This window comes from Cinclus cinclus, chromosome 7 (assembly GCF_963662255.1).
Source record: "Cinclus cinclus chromosome 7, bCinCin1.1, whole genome shotgun sequence".
Classification (NCBI taxonomy): domain Eukaryota; kingdom Metazoa; phylum Chordata; class Aves; order Passeriformes; family Cinclidae; genus Cinclus; species Cinclus cinclus.
In genome coordinates this window covers 19924033-19946230 of record NC_085052.1, presented here as the reverse complement: position 1 = coordinate 19946230, position 22198 = coordinate 19924033, and the positions used below count along the sequence as shown (strand labels likewise).

The following is a 22198-nucleotide window of genomic DNA, read 5'->3' as shown; positions in this document are numbered from 1 at the left end:
TGGTAAGGCTGAGGCTGAACACCCTCACCTCCCTCACTCACTCCTAAGACTTCTGCTCCAGACTCTTCAACAGCTTTGTAGCTCCCTGCACCTGCTTCAAATGGGCAGCTCAGCTACAGAGGCTGACCAGCAGCTAATACAGAAGTAATGTCTGCACCAGAAAGATTCAGGCTATTTTAGACTCATTGCTTTTTGGCTTTTTTGTTTGGCTGGGTGTGGGTATTTTTCTGCTGTTGTGTGGGGTTAGTTTGCTTTTCTTTAAATGTATGACACTGGCTAATATGCTAAAAAGGAGTAGGAAAGTGTGAATTAATGAACACAAGATCAGCTTTGCTTGTTTAAGAACCCAAAATCCTCCGACTTCTAGAACAAACCAAATATTTATTTAACCAAAATAATTTGCAGAAGTTAAAAACAGAAGCTACACAAATGGCTTAACAAAGGCACACATTCCATCCCTTCCAAATAAAACTGTAATTGACACATTTGTAAAAAACAACCAAAAACAGGGGTTTAGGACTTCCACAGGAAGATTTTTAAGACAAATTTGCCAGTTTATACCACTGAGCACAAGAACTAGCTGCAAATGTGAAACATGCTCATTTTCTTACTTCTTTATGAAAGCCTACTAAAACTACAACTAGCACCAGCATTATACGCTAGAACATGTTAAAATTCACTGGAAGAACACAAGGGGTTTGAATAAGGCTTTAAGGAAAGTCAGCATCAAGGACCAGTGACATCTCTGGAAGAGCTGAAAGACTACTTTAGAGGCCACACTTGCGTTTTAAAACACACACTCTGCATTGGACTCTGATGACTCTTCTAGGACTTTGAAGACACCCATTTTTTCCTTTTTCATTTTTTCAGAGTTCTTCATTTGATCTAAGATTAAAACAAATCAAAGGTCAACAATAACAGGTATAGTAGAAAACAAACTTGGAAAACAAGCTGACAAAACCACTTTGCTCCTTCATTAACAGTAAAACCTATTTAGTGAAATTACCAGGAGGAACATAAAGTTACAGCTCTAATAAGTAATATTCTTTCCAAAAATTCAAAGACCTGCAAACTTGTTTTCCTGGCAATTGCAATCACTTTGTTGCCCTTCCAGTGATTATTAAGCTAATGAAAAAGTATTATATTTATGGCTTACCAGGGTGGGACCTGATATTTCACTTTCTTAAAGCACTAACTGCAGTTAGCTATAGCATATAATCAGTACATGATGCCAGACTAACATATTTGTATTAACATTTTTGGACAACTTTATTATATTAATTTTGATTAGCAAAGTAAAGAAAAAAAGCAACTACGATAAATATGCTGCACACTTATAACACAAGGTAAACAGCACCTTCTTCAACTTGGAAAGAGAAATCAGATTGTTTCACAGTCTGAACTTGTAAAGATATACACCTTATTATCCATTCATCAAGAATAATTTTCTATACTATCAGTCAGTTAAGCTGTTTTACACAACAATGCCTTAATTTTTTTTCCTAAATTATCTAAATTATAGCAAAAGTTTCCTAAGGCAAATTCATTTTACACAAACTACACACAACATACTTATTTAAGGTGAAAATTTTTAGTTCTAAATTCTGTAATGACTGAGGTTTTCTTTTCTGTACCTATGCTTGGAGTCTTGTTCTGCTAAAGATGCTGAGGGAAACAAGGCATACTAAATATACTAATCATACAAAAGCATTCTAGATCTATGAACTGGACAAGAATCTTTCCTTTCAGGAAAGTTAAGGGTTTTTTCAATAGTATCTTGGCCTGATCAAGCACTAGAATTTGCAGACAACCTCAAAAAAGAGTTGTGGTTTAGTTGGGATTTTTGGTAAATAGCTGATCCACTGACAAGCCATGGGAACTCTGAAAAGCTTGATTTCTTTCCACCAAATGTCAGACTTGACTTCTTTCCCCAAAAAATATTACACAGTGTTAGATAACTGTATTTTGAATTGAAAACATAATTTGATACTGTCTTAGATCTGCTGGAATAAATATTTTCTGAGAATAATTTCTATTTTGATCAATGACAGCAACTCCCCTTGAAAGCTGCTTTGCAGGACACCTCCTAATCTATGTCTGTCATTCACAGTACGCCTGAATGTGGTTTTATTAAATATTTTTGTCTAAGTTCTGTTATTTCTTCTCCAGCAAACTATACTGATAATGTCAACAAAGGGACCAAAGGGTCAAATGGACAACACATCTGTACAGAAATGAAGCTGTGGCAGCTTTCTACATACAAAGACTCTTATAAAATATGAATTTACTGTTGAACAGATTAAAGAAAACACAAGAACTCAGACTTACCAATAAGATCACTTCTATCCAAAAGTAATTCTAGATCTTTATCACTGATTACTTTTTCTTTAGATCCTTTAACCTCCCTGTTAAAGAAGAAATAATTTCTCAATACAGATAAAAGCATGTAAGCATTGCATAAAAGTCAGTTTTCCCATGTAGCAGAATTCCTAGGACATTCTTTCCTCTACAAAGATCCACATACCACTTCATAAGACAAGAGAGCTCTTGACAACTAGTTGCAAGTTACAAACTCTCGGTCCAAGAAAAGATGAAATCTGCATACCTCTCATAGTCTCTGGATTTCAGTAATTCTATTAATTCCTGAGGGTCCAGGCAGCTTTTTGACTGTGCTAGACCAGATTTTCCACCTTTAAACTGATCTGTAGAAACAACACATTTTAAGAAAGCACACAGAGACTGCTGAATTACAAAATACTCTAGAATATCAAAACTAATGCTAGGTTTCACTGTTCTAGCTCTCAGATAAACACACTTTACACTAATAGAGACAAACTCAGAAATACATAGAAGGTTGGCATGCAGGCCTTTCTATAATGTGTATGTATGTAGATATATATGTAGTATGTAGAAGAACTGATTGAAACACCAATTCAACATGCCCACATGCACACAGCAGAAAAGCCATTAGTTCTACTTACAGGAAAAACATTGTAAATAAAGTTAGATGGTGGATGCTGAAGTTTGTTCCCTTTGTATTGTAAGCTGGTTAAAACAAAGTAAGCAGTATTAACCACGAGACAGGAAATCTGTGAAAGATGTGGTTTGCAGAGAGAGCAGCCTCAGTTAATGAAAGAGACAGACATGACAGAAAAAAAGAATACCCCTGACACAGGCTGCTTCTTTTAAGACTATGCTAGCACCTATTTACAGCAAATCTGGAAGTCAGTCCAGCTGTAAAAAACATTACACAAGATTATTACCTAACCAAAGCTGAGCATGGTTAAGTCAAGCTCAGACTTGCACATTACAAGGAGACTGGCAAGACTTGCTTTTCTGTGCCAGGCTTCCTCAGTTTTTATCAACATATGAACCCATTTTATTAATGTCTTCACTGATTGCTTTCATCACACTGATCTTCCTTCCTGTATCTTGGTTTCAGAAATCCTCCCTACATCTTTTCCCATCTCCCTTCAAGAACTCTGAGTTTATCTGTGAACTGCAAATCAGATTCAAGTTCCAGAGCAGTCTGAGCTGGATGACATGAACATCTACAGCAGTGACACACATGCTCCAGGTCCTTTCATGCATTATTAGTGATGCTGTCTCTGCCTTTTAGCTTTCACAAATCATATGCTATTAAATTAGTGCTATGCATGTCTCAAGTTGTCCTAATAGTGACAGGTAAAAAACACAGTTTCCTAAGCAACTTTCTTCAATGTAACAGAAGCACAAGATGGAAAGCCAAAAAGAAAAAAAAAAAATCATTGTAACAAATTCCAGTTCTTAAACTCCAGTATTTGTACTGTATATACCCCACATGGTTAATTTTGTGATATTCCTTCCTCATTGACTTCTCCAAAGTTCCAACACTTTTTAGGTCTTCAGAAAAACAGGATCCATAACATTAGTTTTATATTTATACAATGAATCCAAAGGTTCCTGAAGTGACACCCCTACCTAAGCAGCAAGATTTACATGCCATATACCAATAGATGCCAAGATAATTATTAGAGCCCATTCTGTGATCATCTTGCTGCTTGGGTTTTAACTTCAGTTTGAACCATTATCAAATAACTAAAAAAAAACAAACCAAGAAAGTATACTGGTCAGTAACATGCCTATAAAGAGGCAGCCCAGAGGCAGTCACACCGAGACTGAAGTGGAAGAAGTTTACAAAGAAAAAGGCTAATGCTAGGATGAAGTAATTATCACAGAGAGCTAACATCATCCAGAACCAGAGGCAAACCACAGCTTAGGCTTGACTGTGCAGTAGACAGAGGTGTGGCCTTATTGCACCTTCATACCCTCATGGAAAGACTTTTTCCCCCTCAATATGAGAAGATAAAAATGATGAGAAGTTTTTAACCTCCTCTGAAGTTTAATATAAAACTAGTTATTATTCAGAAGCCAAGTTGTAAGAACTGCAATTCTTCAAGTGAGCTTAATGTTTGGAAATTGATATATATAAAGAGCTACAGTCCAAATGTCACAGAAGCAAAGCAGGATTCCTATAGGATCTCTATAAGAAAAAAAAAAAAATCATCCCCCCAAAAGGGACACTTCAAAGCAATCACATTCTAAAGACTTTTGAGTATGACAAGCCATATAATCAACAACATCACAAGAACCACCATTATTCTGTACATAAACCCGAGGACTACTGTTCTATTTAGCACTGGCCAGTTGTTCAAACAGGACTGGATTTCTGTGGTTGTAACACACTGGACAGAGGCAAACAGGATACTGAAATTTGTCACAGCTTGAGACTTAAAGAAGCAACACATGTTGACATGAAGTCCTAAGAGAATGATTACTAACTTTTATGGATAATCAGCTTCTCCAGCTTCCTCTTGGCAGCAGCTCTCTCCACAATCTTCTGGTCAATAGTATTTGCTGTCACAAGACGATAAACAACTACTGGCTTTGTCTGACCAATTCTGTGACACCTGTCCTGGGCCTGCAGGTCTGACTGGGGGTTCTGAGCAGATAAAGAAATAAAGCAGTAACAATTTAGTTAGGCCGTTATCCTTTTTTTAAAGGACATACCACATGCAGCATTTTTAATGGGGAGTTCAGAGTCAGTGCAGAAGCAGAAGAGACATGGTATAATGGAACTCTACCTCTCTTGACTCTTAAGCTTATCCATTACAAGCTCTGCTGCTATAGCTGCACAGGAAGAGAAACCAAACCAGCTTGGACTGTTTCTGCACCACATGCTAAAGTTTTCTACAGATGGACATGGTTAATACAACAGATTTAGATGATAATTTTAGTTGTAGGTTTGTGTTGAGTTTCTTTGTTGAAAGATAAGAAAAAGTACTCTAGTAAGTTTTCAGCCATTTCTAAAACAGAAAACAACAGCACTGTCTACTAAAATGAAGATGCAGATGTCCTCAGTCGTTTCCTTCCATACCTCCCTTCCTCCCAGCCTCCAGACTTACAAGAGCAGCAAATCCTAGCTAGCTAAAACACATGGCAAGTGACAGAGGAAATTCATGGAGCTGGTACTAACATGGCAGCTGCTGTAAACAGGGAACCCATAAAAGGTCACCAATGCTCATATTTAAGTAATAAAAAGAAGGACATGTATTGACAACACAAAAAAACCTCCTGTTTTCGGTAACTCGGGGGCAAACTCAGAAATCAACTCTAATGTTGTATTCAGTAACCCAGGACTTTTCAAATAAGGCTGTATTATTTCACAAACAAAATGTTTGCAACATGCCACTATTACCTTCATGTAACACCTCACTGAAGTTATAGAAATGGTCCATACCATAATGGGTTTGTAAATAGAAAAAGCAGCAAGAGAAAGCATTTTTGACCCATATCACTAGGTTAACAATCTGTCAACATACCCAGTCACTGTCATAGATGATAACTGTGTCTGCTGTAGTTAAGTTAATGCCCAGGCCTCCAGCTCTTGTGCTCACTAAGAACAGGAAGACTTCAGGGTCAGTATTAAATTGGTTCATCTGGAAGAGATTTCATCTATTAAAAAAAGTAGATGGACCAAACATAACATGGCTAATGCATTATTTTGAGAGACCTGCTTAAAAAGATGAACACAGAAAATACAACAGAAGCTGTCAGGAGTTTTAAGAAGCACTGCATTTTAGGCATACCTCAAGGCAATGGTTAGCACACTTTACTGTTTCAGTATTTCTGAGCTGCAGATACCAAGGCAGAAAACAATTTTCAGCATGCATTTGTTTTGCCTATTAAAGGCAAAGTGCAAGATCATATCCCAGTGTCACAGCAAAAGCAGAATTTGCTAATGTGATCAAAGAGTATGTTCATCTACTTACATTTTCTTCTCTCTCTGAGTAGGACATAGAGCCATCCAATCGACTGAATTTGAAATCTCTTAGGTAACAGTAATCCATCAAAATGTCAAGCATCATAGTCATTTGTGAGAACAACAAGACCTACAAAACCAGAAAGATTCCTTAACATTTTTTGATCATGAGACAACTGTATCTCATCCCTCCAATAATCTTCAGCTTTACCTTATGTCCTCTCTTTTTAAGTTCTGGAAGCATTCGGTCCAAGAGTAGAAACTTGCCTGAACTCTTTACTAGATCTTCATCAACCTTGGGACAGGGAAGAAGGGAACATATATTAGAAGGAAAGGAGAGCAATGGCTTCTCCAACTCTGAAGCATCAACAAAAGCTGTCTGAAATCTCACTGAAACAAGTGTGCACCATTTTCTCAACTAAAAGCCATAATACTGGAAGTAATGTTAATTTTAGCAAACAACTTTGAATCACTTAAATCATAATGAAACTAAATCAAAACCCACCATTTCATATTCCCAAATAATTATTTCCTAAAATTTATTAGTTTTCACCCCATTTCTGGAAGGAGAAACTCTCATGCTAACTTTTCCTCATGGAATAGTGCTGCTGTTTCTTTCCCAGTTTGTAATTAAGGCATAAGGCTTCCACCTACTGGACACAGAGAGGCAGCACTGAACAAGTTATTACACATCAGCCAAGCAGTAAAAGTTCACAGCAAGTTTTCACACTACTGCCTTAAAGCACTTTTCAAGAGAGCCTGTTAGAGCTAATTCTTGCTAAGGGCAGGGATATAGAAACTTCTAAGGTCTGAAACATACAGCAGCCACCACGGTAATTATGAATACATTTTCCCAAGCAAGTACTAACTCCTGTGAGTGGTGTCAGCTGTCAAACAGTCTCGATTTCTACACACTAATTTTCCCTTACCTCCCTGACTAGGGAATCTGCTTTTTATGCACTGATTTTACATTGATACACTTCAAAAGCATACTCTGGAGTACAGCAGGCTCTGTTACCAGTCACCAAATACCTACAAACCTACACCTACATTTAGAATGTACAAGCAACTTCCATTTCTTCAAGATTCTTTCAATTCAAATTATTTTACGCTTTCCTGTATTTCCATCTGCTTTGTGAAGGTTACACTGCCAGCTGGTCTTTGTGATACAACTCAGATTTTTTCCCTTTTGAGGAATGACACTGTATTCTCTGAGCAGACAACTCTGTTGTACTTGGTTCAGTTCTTCAACAACTCACACTTAAATGTTACGACTGCACCTCCTGCAGCGTGTACAATTTATTTCATGAACAGTTCACCAATGTTAGCATTTATTTTGAAAAATAATCCTGGTGAGGAGACCTTGAGGCAGCCCCTAAAGCACCTGGAGTCAGTGGAAGCCAGTGACTCTTTCAATGAGTAACTCTCAACCAGCAGAAGAGCACTGTCACAATGAAGAACACCATTGGCACCACTGTGCCAAGCCTTAATGGGCACACCAGCTAAGAGGTCCCTGCTGCTGCAGGAAGCTTCAAATAAAGATTCAGTATACCGGTGGAATTCAAAAGGAGGTGTATGCCAAGTACATTGAAAAGGTCATTATTTACTGCCATCAGCTCTCAATATATTGCTTTTTAATTCCTGAAATAAATTTTCTCTAATGCTTTAAAGACGTGTACCTTGAATTGTTGTGTCGCAGGATCCAAAGGATACTCAATAAGGTAAGGGTGATTACAACACTTCCTCAATAACATCATAATATTCTGCAGTTTAAGGTTCACCTCAGAATCCATGGGCACGCTGACTTCTACTACTGGCCTTAAAAAGATACAACACCTTATTAGCACTGAAAGTGTCCCCTTATTATGCTACAAATACTTGAGAGAAAAAAAAACCCCTACAACAAAATCAAGTAGTAGAGTCACATGCTGTGACATCCTCAAAACCCTTTATAGTTTGTAAAGTTATTATGAGACAAAACTTCTTAGAATGCCACACCTGGCAACAAAGGTATAACTGTTTGCCATTACTGATTAAAGATATAAAAGAGCAGTCAGAAGTAATGAGAAGCAGAATTTGACTTGTGCAAGTTATCCAGCAGAAAAGGGAACAGAAGCAAGCCCTCATCAGACCACACAGTCAGATTTCCTGGAGAGCCAATACCTAAGAAGTTCCAGAATCAGCTCTCTGCCCATCCCAATTTGCCCACATTGCTGGAATCACAATGAATACAGCTATATACCTATTCTACATGTAACCACTGTCTCCAACATAATGGATCCATGCATACCATAAATCTAACACAAACACAGATTCAATTATCTGTTATCATAGGCTACACTGGACCAGAATAAAGATCTAGCAAAACAAGCACTTTTCAACCTGAAGACTTTCCTTATGCCCAAGGGACTTTCAACCAATTTAGAGCCACCAACAGAAGGAAGAAGTGGAGGACATTTGGAGTGCTAGTGCTTGTCTTTCCAAGCAACTGTTATGCATGATGGGGCCCTTCTTTCCTTGGCACGGCATGGCGGAACACCTGCCTGCCCATGGGAAGCAGTGAATCAATTCCTTGTTTTGATTTGCTTGCATGTGCAGCTTTTGTCTTCCGTATTAAACTGTCTTTATCTCAAATCACAGGTTTTCCAGCTTCTTCCTTCTGATTCTCTCCCTAGCCCCACTGATGGAGCTGTGAAGGAGCAGCTGTGTGGTGCTTGGCTGCTGCCTGGGGTTAAACCACAGGGTGTCCTGAAGTTAACTTCAATTCTAATGAGCCAGTGAATGGTGGTACAATAATCACTGCTATCATGGCTCAGCGAATACCAGGCAAAAATCAAAGAAACAAACCATAAAGCTACAAGGATAGTGAATAACTAAATTCCATCTTCCTGATCAATTTCAGTAAGCAAAGCTCTGGAAGTAAACTAAGAGGGAGATAGACAGTACAACAAAAAAAATTGCCAAGACAGGCACCTCTCTTTTTCTACTTCCTCTTGCATTTTGCTGATTAATTTTTCCAAGTCATCAGGTGAACCATTATGGTCTTCACAATAATCAACCACTTTCCGACTACGGCGTTTTGGTCTGCCTGTAGAGCTCAACTCAACTGCTTCCTCCTGTGGGAAATGAGAACATTGCCATCAACAACAGCCAGCTTCAGAATCAAAGGCCTGTGCTGATCCAACAATCCTCAAAACTGAAAAAGGCCTCATTGATGGCGCATCATGCTACACTTATTTAGACTCAACAACGTAAATTCTGGCTGTGCAGAATATGCAGCCAAATTGTAAAGTGTAGATTTTGAAAGTTTCTGTTGGATTTTTAAAAAGCTACATTCATAACTTACTGATGCTAAGCTGAAACTCTCAACTCTGAAAACAGTGCTCTTTACCTCACCCAAGGTACAAGTAATCAAGAATATATTTACACTTATATTGTTTTAATTCCGTGCCACAGGCCTATTACAGTAACTGCCACTGAAACAGATAAATAGATCAGACAAAATAATCTAGGAATAAAAGCAGGTTTAGTTACAACAGTAATGAAGCAGTACCAACATGGTTTTGCATACAAACTATTAAAAGCAAGCACACTTTTATCATCCTTCTCAGTGGATACCTCATTATTTCCAAGCAGTTTCCTAATGGTGCGATTGACAATGGCAGTATAGAAAGTTTCCTGCTTCTTTGTCAGGGGTGCATACACCACAACTTCTCGTTTAGGAGGAACCTCAAGAGCAACATCTGCTTTCAGCCTTCTCAGTAAGAAAGGTGTCAGAATCTGAAATGGTGAGCAGATACTACAATTACTCAAAGCTGTCAACACAGCTAGTTTAAAAAAAAGAAAACAAGACAACAACACAGAAGTAGGCCTAATGATGTAATGCTATTCTGCCAATTTAAAGCAAGAGAGTTAATTTGCATATATCTAGTTTTTTAATATGGATGCCTACTCAACATTTTCATGCATATGCTGGTACTAAGAAACAACACATCCATGGACATTTTAAAAATTCTGAAGTGCTTAGTAGGGGTGCAGTAGTAACTATGTTGCAGGCCTTTCTTACAAATTCCAGTAACTGAAAGTAATCTTATTACAAAACTGCTAATTTTGTTTGTTACATTTCTTAAATCAAGTTTTTCTGAAAACGCCCAAAGCTTTTAATCAAAATAAATAAATTGTCATCAACAATTATACATAGAAGATACAGTTTAGAACCCTCACCAGCAGCTTATAGTGGAAAAGTGATAGGTCTGTAAGCATTTACTTCCACACACTCTCGTAAAAAAAAAAAAAAAAAAAGGAGCTTTAAGTGTATATTAGAAGACAGCCATGTCCTGTAACTAGTTTGTCAAAAGGTATTCTGCTCAACACCTAAAAGTTACATAAGTTCCCTCAAAGTTATCTTTTAACAAAATAAATACACTGATTAAAACTCTTGGTGAATGGAAGTCTGTAACTGCATTTAAGTTTGACTAAACTCAGTTCAGTTTCAAGAATAAAACTGAGTGGCTACCAAAGAGATATACTGTTCCTTTAGCATTTGTAAGTGCTGTATAAATTGAAAACAACACCCCACAAGTCTAACAAAGTCCAGAAGTGACACAATAAAAACCTCAGACCAGAATTCAGCATCACAAACAAGATTTTGACACACTTCATGACGACTGGTTCATGTTACAACTGTATCATAAAAAATACAAAATGAAGGATAAATGAAAACCTGATGCAGCATATGCAAGATGTTTTGCTCTCTTTCTTTAGCAATAATATCTTCTGCAGTTTCTGTAATGCTGGTAATATCAAACCAGGATTCAAAGCTATAAAACAAAACAAGGGAAAAAATAGCTTACTTCATAGCTATTATTAATTATTTTAGTATCTATTCTTCTCTTACTCTGTGATTTAAAAATAAATAAAGTACTCACATCCATCATGAATAGAAGGTGCAAGAGAGGAATTTCTCAAATATACCTGTCAATTCAGAAGCTTGAGGCTTTATGTGATTTGTAAAAACACTTGTACTAATTGGAATATTCACCATCATCTATTATATTCCATCTAAGTTATAGCTTTTTCCAAAAATTAGTGTAAACAGTGTTTTGGCAAAATGCTCTTCCACCTGACCCCCTGCTGCTGCAAAAAAAGAATCTGTGGGTCCTGTGCCTGCCAGCTTCACACAGCTTCATCCAGCACCTATGAGAATCTCAAAGCAGCACCAGGCATTTGTGATAAAACAAACATCTCTCACCACAAATGTTCATGTCAGCTCACAGCTGAGCTTCCACTATCAAGGGAGACCACAATTAATTCCTTTCTGCAACTAAGTGTAGGGTAAGACACATTTCAAAGCCTTTGCCACCAAATAATCGTACTGGATTACAACCATGCCATAAAACAACTCTTCACATACTGGTAAGTTTAATAATTAAAGAGTAATAATAATAGTCAAATAGAACAAAGAGAAATAGTTTCCACCATCAGATTGCAACCTACCTTTTCAAATCATCAAACACATCTGGCAACAGGAAGTTAAGCAGTGACCAAAGCTCTGCCAAGTTGTTTTGCAGGGGAGTGCCAGTCAACAGGAGTTTATTGTCTGTGTTAAATCGTTTCAATTCTCTGATAAGGCGGCAGTTCATATTTTTAATCCTGTGACCTTCATCTACTATCAGGTATTTCCAGTAGCAGCTCTAGGAATATAAAGGATATTTCAGTAAATTTCAGCTTTATTCCATCAAAACAGGTGTCAGATTAATTAAGAAGCACTAATAAGTGTTACAGAGGTTCTATTTACTGTTTTTCACTTTGCTAGATTAATAAAGCTGAGACCCAACAGTTAATGCCACACATTTGGTTCATGGTGACTGCCTTTTAGAAAACTTAAGATGGTTAAAATAGAACTTCAACAAGAAGCTCATCTTGCTGAAACAACCACTGTGATAATAACCACAATATTTATACACTAAGTATAGTTTTTACTCTAAACATCCTTAACCATCACCTACAGAAAGGTAACAAAAAGAGCAGGTATGCTCTAACTATCTGCTTTTAGAATACTGTTCTGTATGAAGAACTTAAGCATTAAATTACAGAGCTACTACTACCAAGGAAACAGAAGTGAATGACAATATACATACTACAGTATGAAACTTAATTGTGCAGGTAGCATGTGGGTTTTTTACTGCGTTCAAAAGCACTGCTACCAGCACTGAGGCACAACAGTCCTAGGGCCAAGAGAACTTGGATACCTGCAGAGCATTTCTGTCTCGCATTGCTATTTCAAAGGACGTAATGACCACAGGATAGATTTGCAGTGATCCTTGTCTTGTGTGAATTTTGCGAACCAGTTTACGACGCTCCTGCTGAGCTCCATGATAGAGCATTAGTGGAATCTGTAAAAAAGATGTTACAAGTCAGGACTACAATACTCATTTTAAGCTAATGGGAAGACAGTAGAAATACTGAGATCTCTTACAGAAGGCTGTAAACACATAGCAAGTCACGGCACAGCTCGTTGTAACCAAATAACTACAATTAAAATTATGTTCTATACAGGGAAAGTTTCAAGGCAAAGAATTAGAACAGAAATTCAACAATTTGTGCTTTTAAACATAAGGAAGAAGAAAAGTCTTCATTTCACTTACCTCTGGAGTAAATCTCTTGAATTCAGACATCCAATTTGGAAGAGTAGACAAAGGACCACATACTAAGAATGGACCAGGGACCCCTCGCTCCACCATCAGTGCTATTGTTGCAATACACTGGATTGTCTTCCCCAGCCCCATTTCATCAGCTAATATGCCATTAATACCATTTTCCCAAAGCATCTGCATATTAAAAAAAATTAAAAAGTAAATGCAAAATAATCAACACACATTTGGAAAAACAAAGATCTTTAGGAATATAACAGCTGTGGACAATCTCTACTAGGCCTGTTTTATATTAGAGATGAAGATATGTCTCTCTATTATTAAAAAAAAAAAAAACACAAAAAACACACGCATCTTGTAAATACCACATATTCTCATGTAGATGTATGAATTCCTAGCCAACCAAGTGCCTGACTAGGGCACAAAAAACAGAACAGTATCAAAGGAAAGTACATTACTTTAGTAACTTTAGTGTTGCATCAGAAGTCACTTCTGCAATTTCAGCTCGCATTACCCAACGCTTTACTCATCCCAGCTCCAAAACTTCACTTAGCTCTGCTCTCCTAAAGACCAGATGACTGTGCTGATATTTCAGTGGTATCTATTCAAGGAGCCTCTGTAGGCTAGGGAGTTTCTGTAGCTACCTCACCACAAGAAAAAGGTCCCCTTCCTGGCCAACACAGCCACCTGCTCCAGCCAAAGTTCTTTGGCCAGACACTGCCTACTCTGACAAGGAACAGAGCAACCTCTCACAAAAGAACAGAATGACACAGAAGTGCTCTTTGGCAACTCTCTACTATTCAATACAGATACACAAAAGGATTATTATAATGAGGGCCCAACTGAGGAAGCTGGTTTTCCCTCCAGAAGAGGCCTGTCTTCACTACACACTTTCCAGTAACAGAAGTGAGTGAGCCTAGTGTAGTGGCACTCATTTAAGGGGTGAGTCTAAGCATGTTGAAACAGACCATGTATGCTTGTAGGGAGGAAAAACAAAGAAAAAAATCTAAGAGAAATATGAGATCAGTAGCAGAATTAAAATTATTTTGACTGTTACGAATTTTTTAATTTGGCTTGCATGCTGAAACAGGTAGAAGTTAAAAATGTATTGGGTAATTTTGATGGCAAGTTCCTATAGTTTTTTATTTCAGAGGCTAGAGACATAACAGTTTTAAACACACTGTGTTAAATATTACTAGTTAAGACTCCAAGATACAGAGAATGAAAACTTATCTGTCAAGCCTGCACAGTTAACAGGTCTTTGAATACCTCTGGGCTAGGTATTGAAACCCTTTAAAGAGAAAAATAAGACTGTCCCTCAGTAGGATGTACAGTCCTTCTGCTTTCACAAATTCTTTGTAAGGAGAGGTTAAATTGAACAAGAAAAAGGGAAGATGGAGAACACCAGCCAGAAAGTCTAAAGGCTTAGAAACACCAATATCCTTCCCACAATGAAACATTTTATTTGCTGTTTGACAAGTTTCTCTTATCACCAGATTCTTGTACCGTGAAAGATCATAACTTAACTCTCTCCTCTTCACCTTCCCTGTACCAACTATGATCAGAGATTTCTAATATCTCTTCCCCTCCACACCTGTTTCCAAACAGCAGCAATTCTGATCAAATTCAATTGCATCCATACCCTTAGCCACTCCATGCCTTCCACTTGGTACCACCTCATTACACCACCAGTAAAAATCTTTGGCTGCTGAAAAGGCACTGGTTGTCCATTAAATTTTCTCACAGGATCAAGAAATTGCTTGGCACTGTGTCGTACAGCTTGACACAATCTGTCCTTAATGACACTATTTGAGTCTCCATTTTTCTGCAGGTCTTCTGGATGCAGGTTGTCAGCAGAGCTTTCATCCTGTAGAAGGTCAAAGAACACGTGACAAGTGGAATTCCACATCAAAGCCTGCCAAGATGTACTTCCCAATTTACACCAGCCCTAATGTGCAGTGAAGTAATTCAGTCTCTGACACAAAGACTTCTTCTGAGTTAACTTTCAACTCAAGACTAGTCTTCATATATTCTCTTCCCCTTTAGATTCAAGGGCCATAACAGCTACTGAAGCTATCTGGTTTATAAGTTTCTACCCATAAAAGTAAACAGACTTAAAACCTTCCTCAAAGAGGTTGGCATTCAGTGCAGCTATTTCCCTTTTGTAAGCAGAAGGGCTTTCCTTTCTGTAAGCTGTTCTAATGTAAGGAAACACTTCACACTGTGCATGCAGCTCTTGAAGTATAGAAGCAAAAAAGAGACCTCACCTGATACGTCCACACCCGACTGCTTAAAAATTACTGTCTTAAAATATTAAAAAACAGCACAAATATTTTTTAATAAATTCCTATTTCCTTTATTTCTTAAGCTACTAGCAATCCACAAAGTATAAATACCTTCAAACTCAGTTTTTAAATAAATTTAAAGTTTTCACCTTAGATTTCTGAAATAAGTATTTAAGTGCGTTCATTTATACTACCTTTCTAAACTTTAATTCAGGACTTCAGTAACTAGCAAAGATGTTTATTTACAGGTAAAGTTTAGAGATACACTACAAAGCATTAGAAAGCCCTCCCTCCCTCCCTCTGGGCCTAGCACACTTAAACTGCAGTATGTGCCAACATACCTGATTTTCCATTTTACTTTTTTTTGCCACTGATAATATTTCCTGGAAACAAATGGAAAAAAAAAAGTTTATGTGCTTTTCAACCTTAAAGGCTATTGTAATTTCTATTTCATGAGATCTCTTCATTCACCTTTCAATCTGGATATCCTTTAAAAAAGCTTTGCATACATCGTTAATCATACGACTGACTCTAAAACAAGACCACACACCAGGTGATACATTTCAATTATAAAGAGTAGCTGAAAAGTAAATCTGCAGTGTAGACTCTTCACAGCTTGCCTCCCTAAAGACTTGAAAAAACAAAATATCCAGCCTCTACAGCTGTGACAACATTGCTTGTTACATAGATCTTTGCTCACAGACAGACTACTGATGGTTGATAATATCTGGTAGCAACGTATGAGAATGGAGTGCTCTGAAATACAGATGTCACAGAAATTGCCTCACCCATTAAAAGCTGTGCTACAAAAATCCAGACAACCTATTCATAGTTAAGTCATACCTCTTTGGACATAATTTCTGATATGTTGTATGTCCCATCTTCTCTTCCTCTCTTCTTTTTTGCACCTATAAGATAATATTTGAGTTTATACAATGCATCAAACATTAAGGAAACCAAACCCACCAGTACTGAAAACAGGCAAAGCCTAATACATTACCTGATTTCTCTTCTTTGCCATCAACTGGGTTTTGACCCTAGAAAATAACCATAGGAAGAAACATCTTATGCATCTCTATCATGACAAAGATAAAAAGATGTAATCAGACTCCAACCATTACCTTCGAAAACTTCTTGAAACATTTCTACTATTAAACAGTTTTCAAAAACACAGTAAAAAAAATATTCCTGCTTATATTTTCTTGTTACTTATTCACTATTTTGGCTAAACAAAGCAATCATTGCTAAAACAAAAAACTCGCCAGGACAAATTAAAGCCATTTTCTCTAATAATAACTAGTCAAAAACACCCCCTAAAATTGACTGTCATGGTATACAATTTTTAAGCTCTGTCAGTCTTACTACAGTTAAAACAAACATGGTTTATCTTGCAGATAGATCCTGCAAGTCAAATACTGGACAATCAAACTTACTTATTTTACTTACCTTGATCAAAACTAACACTGTAATTTCTCTGACTTTTATTTAGAAAGTTACATAAAGTAGCTACTTAATCTTACCTTGGCAGATTTTAACATCACCTCTCTCTTTCTTTCTAACTTCTCTTTCTTCCTCTGTTCCTAAACAAAATCAAAATCAAAACCACACATGCAATTCTTATCTTTCCACAACACCCACAGGAATACTATCCACAACAGAAGTGATGGATTACATTGCTAATACCAAGTTCCATGTACTCTATAGACTTTGTTTTTGCAATCCCACTAAGTTTGTTCTGATGTAGTTTAAAACAGTAAAGCAAAATTTGGACAAGAGAATGCCACTGCTCTAAATTGCTTGTCAGTAAATACTTTAAACATTTAAATACAGTAATTTAGAAAGATCTGAACAAAAATATCCCAAACTGCAAACTCCTGAAGTTTACATCTAGTGCAGTAAGTTTTCAATTTATTCAACTTCTACATACTATATATTCATTGCAGGACAGAGATGTAAGTAGCCTAGAATGCCTTTAATAAAGAAGTGCTTTCATGTCTTGAAGAACCTAAGATTTTCATTCCATCTCTTATTTTTACTTGCTGGAAGCAAAAGGATCCTGAAGAAAGAGTAAAATAACTTGGTACTTATTAGATGGAGCAAGATATAGTATCGAAATATGCATTCTAGCAATACAATAACCATGAATTCAAACTGACAGTTCAAGCACACAAGTATTTTGGAAAGGATGTTCCTGCAGTCTATCAGTGTCCCTTTTCAGAAAATATTTTTCTTAATGCTTTCCCTCTCTCTCAAGCATAAAATCTTGCAAGTTTGCCCATAAAGAAAGTCAAGACAAAGCTAGGCATGAACTCAGCAGCCCAGGGATTAAAAAAAATAAAGGAGACATGTAACACTGCTTTATGGAAGCTCTTGTTTGGGAACAGCATGGCTTCAGATCAAGTATTTCTTATTTGAAATACTTTGCTTTCTTTGCATTCTGGCCAAAAGAACTGTAAAGGCATCAGTGCCACCTTTACACTGCGACTTTAAATGATAATTCATGTTCTTCCACGTCTGACTCATCTTTTAATTTACAGAACAAATTCTGAACACTATATAAAGCATCATGTCATTCCTGTGCAGTAGGTTCCAGGAGATTTTAATGTTACTAATGCAAACTTAAAAACATTTTCACTTCAAACATCTGGATGGCAAAAAAATGCAGAGACAGCACTTTAAGAATCCGCACTGCACACAAGAACACACTTACCTCTAGCTGCTGCTGTTCCATTTTGGTTAACAAGAATTTGGAATAGATGTTGCTTTTTTCAAGCAAATGTTGAAGCCTCTTATAGCGCATTTCACTTGATTCCCTGTCCCAAGAAGTGCGAGCCTGGCCAACAAAGAGAGATGTCAAGCATTTACAGATGCAATTGTGAATATACTGAAGAACTGCTCCTTGTGTTAAAAGCATGAACTCTGAAGTGTCTCACACACAGACCCTTTTCCTTCCAGCCATCATACATCTATGTATGTGTCTGTATGGACCCACACATAGCTATGAAGTGCTGTAAGATCAAAGTAACTGAGGGTTGCATTCACTTGGATATGCACCGTACACACCCCCAGTACAGCAGCACCTGACATTCAAGGGCTCAAAAGATGCCTCAACTCCAAATCACAGATTTAGAGCAAAATTAAATCTCAGTTTTTTTGTAGCCTGCAAAATCTGTGAGAGGAAAAAAACTCTAGCTGGCAAATCTCAGCACAGCTTCCCTAGTTTATAATTATATATAATATAATATATAATTATTATATCACTTCATGTACATTTACACCAAGTTAGTTGCTCATGAAGAACAAGATATACAGACAGCTACAAAACTATCACAGAGTTTTAGAGAGCTCAAGTCGATTCCCAATGTGAAAACAGTAACTTCTGCTCACTTTGTTTACAAAAATCCACACATGCTTTTCAAAGTAACTGCTGCTGAATTAGTCGGGGCTGTGCATTCAGAAGTTTGCAAATTACTCTTTACAACTTGGATCAAGACACGGCCAGAAAGTAAAAACCATTCACCCTCTGCATTCATCTAATATTGCCTGCAAAACCGAGATACCAAACAAGTCACAGAATCAGTTTGTTTAGAAAAGACCCAAGATCATCGAGTCCAAGCATTAACCAGCAGTGCCAAATTACCACTAAACTAAGAATGGCTCGGAAGTGCAACTTCCAGGTGCTTTTGGAGTGCTGCTTCTGCTGCTTCCGCAGGCAGAGTATATCAGTGCTTGATCACCCCTCCAGTGAAGACAATTTTCCAAGAATGTCCCATCTAAACTTCCCCTGGCTCAACCTGAGGACATTTTCTCTTGTTTTATTGCTGGTACATAGAAAAAGAGACCAACCCCCCATTACCTGCCTACAGTAGTTGTAGAGAGTGAAAAGTTTTAAATTAGCATCTCCAAGAGTAACCTGGAGAGAGAAGCTGCAGAGCTTTACAAGATGCTTATCTATGTCATTGCCTTTAGAAGAAACACGGGGGAAGGGCAGGCCAAGACACAGAAAAACAAGGGATCGTTCTGAAACTAAATACAGAAATATGCAGGGAAATGGGATATTTCCTGAGTCATGGGACAAACTGTGAGACACTGAAAAGGTGGAGAATGTCTGTCCCCCCCAGAAATTAAAACTTGATTTTCTCCAAGTAACTTCAATCAGGTAGCAAATACTTTGTTCTTTTAAGAGAAGTTGTGTCCCTACAAGATGGGTCTCCTCCCTAGGGGAGGAGATTGCATACTCGTGATTTTCTTAGCTTCTCCTCTCCCAAATACAGGTTTTTACCTTCAGATGACATGTACCTGAACTCAGGATCAACTTTTGATAGCAATACCAAGAGAAAATATAATTAAAACGAACCTACTTTTTCAGCAAATTGCTAATGCTCACTTTTTATTGGAGTGAATACAGCACTCTTATTTGGTCAAACTGAAGAACTGTTTCGTCGACCAACTTCAAAAATTTCAAGTGGAAAAAATAAAACTCAAAGATGAACAGCACTTTAATGACATCTCACTACACACGCCTTTTGACTCAAGCCTTCAAGCCTTATGACAGTGGGTTTTTTCTCCTTTTTGACTGAAAAGGCCAAAAACTCCCCACTCTTGGTCACCATTCTACATTCACACATATTTGCACAGTGGTATTTCACCATCAACCCTCAAAAAGAACTGTGAACTCCTTTGCTGAACTGTTGTACAAATCACCTGGCAGGGGGTTTGCCGAAGTGACAAGCATAAGAAACACAGAAGCTACACGCCCCCAGTAAACCTGTGGTAACTACAGGACTAAATCCCCTTGGTCTGACTGGCCCCCATTGCACAGGGAAAAGGTGATAAAGCACACAAGACAATGGAGCCATAACCTTGCTAGAGGTATGTCCTCTGGGTTCTCAAGAAATGGAGAACACAAAAAAACCCCCACATTATAGCATCATTACAGAAGTGGTCATTGTGAAAGAAGTCTTTTCTCAATAGTTCCCGTGCAACGAGAAAATGTGCTCTACAAGGGTTTCCTCCTTACCTTCCAGAAGTATTACCTCCAAATTTTTAACTCCTAGTCTAATCAAGAAATGCCTGAAGTTTCAACAGGCTACATCATCACTTACTGTTTGCAACAAAGAATATTATGAGACTTCTAGGCCAATCGATATTCCTTTCTAAATACAGAATCACAAAATAATGCATCATCAAAAGATACCTTTTTAAATCCTAACTTATCTTAGAAAAAGCGCAATCAGAATTAGTTCCAGGCCTTAGAGACTGGTATTTTTCAAGCTCTTAGAAAAATGTGTCGATTCTTAAGATAGGGAAAAAACTCCCTCACCTCATTTCTCCACTATGCTGAGTAATAGCATTAGTTTCATGAATGAGATCTTTAAGATCCCTTCCAACCCAAACCATTCTGTAATTCCTTAGAATACAATTCCCCAAAAAGCATTTAAGAGAACAGCTCTTTCAAGCTTGTATTTCCTTGTGTCTGAAACACAATACAAATCTTCTAGGTCTAGAAGGTCTAAAAGCATCGTACTCCGTGCTCTCATGTTCTCACTCCATAACAAACCGGTTAGTATCAACCAGTGCTTAACATCAGCGTTTGAAAACATTCTCAACAAGAGGGAAATGAAGCACAGTAATGACTACATCACTTGCGGTGGGGAGGTACCATTTCCCCGAAGCAATCTTTATTTCCTGGAGCACAGGCAAACCAAACATCGCCTCCCAGTTGGATCACACATAGGTAGGCTTCTCCCGGCAGCAATGCCAGGTCCCGGGCAGCTCCCGCACACCTGTGTGCAGGGAAGAGCAGCAGTGCGGACCAAGACAGCGACCGGCATAAACCCGATCCTTGTTAGCTGGGCTTTGTCAGCTAGACGACTTCATCAGTTCTGCGTGAAATACAGCTGCTACTGAAAGAAACACATAACCGGGCTTATTTCTGGAAAGGATCTGCAGAACTCTACTTCAGGCCGTTTGGTTGGTGAGGTCTCTTAACCAAGGAGAGAAAGAAGTGCTACGTCCTCTTTGAGAAACAAAACTAGAAATTCAAAAGAATGTGAACTTACTACCCTTTTTGAAGTCAGCTCACTTTATAGGCATTATACCTCACATTTTTAGGCTCAGAACGACAAAAGTAAAGGTGTAATTTTCTCGCAGCAAATTTCAACACGCATAAAATGTTGCAGGTTTCTCCCTAAGGGAAACAATTCACGGCTAGCCTTTAAAAACAAAAAGAAAAATGAAGGCCCCCGGTGGACAATCAAAGGGCGCTCATATACCACAGCAGGGCCTTTACCACGTTTAGTTTGTTTTGAAGCTGAAGGAGCTGCACGGCACCGGCCCCCAGGCACCCTGACAAACCCCGCCGCCCGCGGGGAGTCCCGGGCCGCCCCTCACCTTCTCCAGCATCTGCCGCTCCTGCTCCAGCCCCGCCGCCTCCAGCTGCTCCTCTTCCGCCAGCATGGCCGGCGTGATCACCGCCGCCTCAGCCTGCTCCCCCATGTCGGCTCCCGGCGGTTCTGCAACGAGCGCACGGTCAGGCACGGTCACTCCCGCTCGCCCCCGGCCGTGCCCCGCGGCCGCCCCTCACCGCCGCTGATCCGGGCCGCGGGCGGGCATTGCACCGCTCCCGCGCGCGCCGCCTCACCGCGCTCCTCGCGAGAACAAAAAACCGCGCGCTGCCCAAACCGCGTGAGAGGGGGCGCCGTTCTCGCGAGGCCTCGCGCTCCGCCCCCGGGGCCCGAGCGAGGCCATCTTGGCTCCTGGCGGGCTTCGGGCAGAGTCGGGATGCGGTGTGGCGTGGCCGAGGAGCAGCCTCAGCCCGCCGTTCGCTTTGGAACGGGCTGCCAAGGGAGCCGGTGGAGTGACTCTCCCTGCAGGTGTTTATGGAAAGACTGGATGTAGCGCTTGGTGCCGTGGTCTAGCTGGCAAGGTGGCATTCGGTCACCGGTTGGGCTCGGTGA

At 38.8% G+C, this 22198-nt stretch overlaps 1 protein-coding gene across 4 annotated transcripts; it reads right to left on the bottom strand.

Annotated features, from left to right (window-relative positions):
- Window positions 1-361: 361 nt before the first annotated feature.
- Window positions 362-21874, bottom strand: HELLS (helicase, lymphoid specific). Of its 4 annotated transcripts, XM_062496943.1 has the most exons (22): window positions 21826-21874; window positions 21633-21754; window positions 17950-18072; window positions 16760-16819; window positions 16240-16276; window positions 16083-16147; window positions 15581-15622; window positions 14597-14821; window positions 12949-13131; window positions 12553-12696; window positions 11798-11994; window positions 11025-11121; window positions 9920-10081; window positions 9275-9417; window positions 7981-8119; window positions 6513-6596; window positions 6312-6431; window positions 5862-5978; window positions 4822-4981; window positions 2606-2702; window positions 2329-2405; window positions 362-885 (listed from the first exon to the last, which is right to left on the bottom strand). In XM_062496943.1, exons 2-22 carry the CDS (start codon window positions 21735-21737, stop codon window positions 788-790), a joined length of 2475 nt encoding a protein of 824 aa, XP_062352927.1. In that variant the 5' UTR covers window positions 21738-21754; window positions 21826-21874; the 3' UTR covers window positions 362-787. The 4 variants fall into 4 exon arrangements, with proteins under 4 accessions (XP_062352927.1, XP_062352924.1, XP_062352925.1 ...); XM_062496940.1 differs by having other exon boundaries at window positions 12649-12696; window positions 21633-21852; XM_062496941.1 differs by lacking the exons at window positions 11025-11121; window positions 11798-11994 and having other exon boundaries at window positions 21633-21852.
- Window positions 21875-22198: the final 324 nt, after the last annotated feature.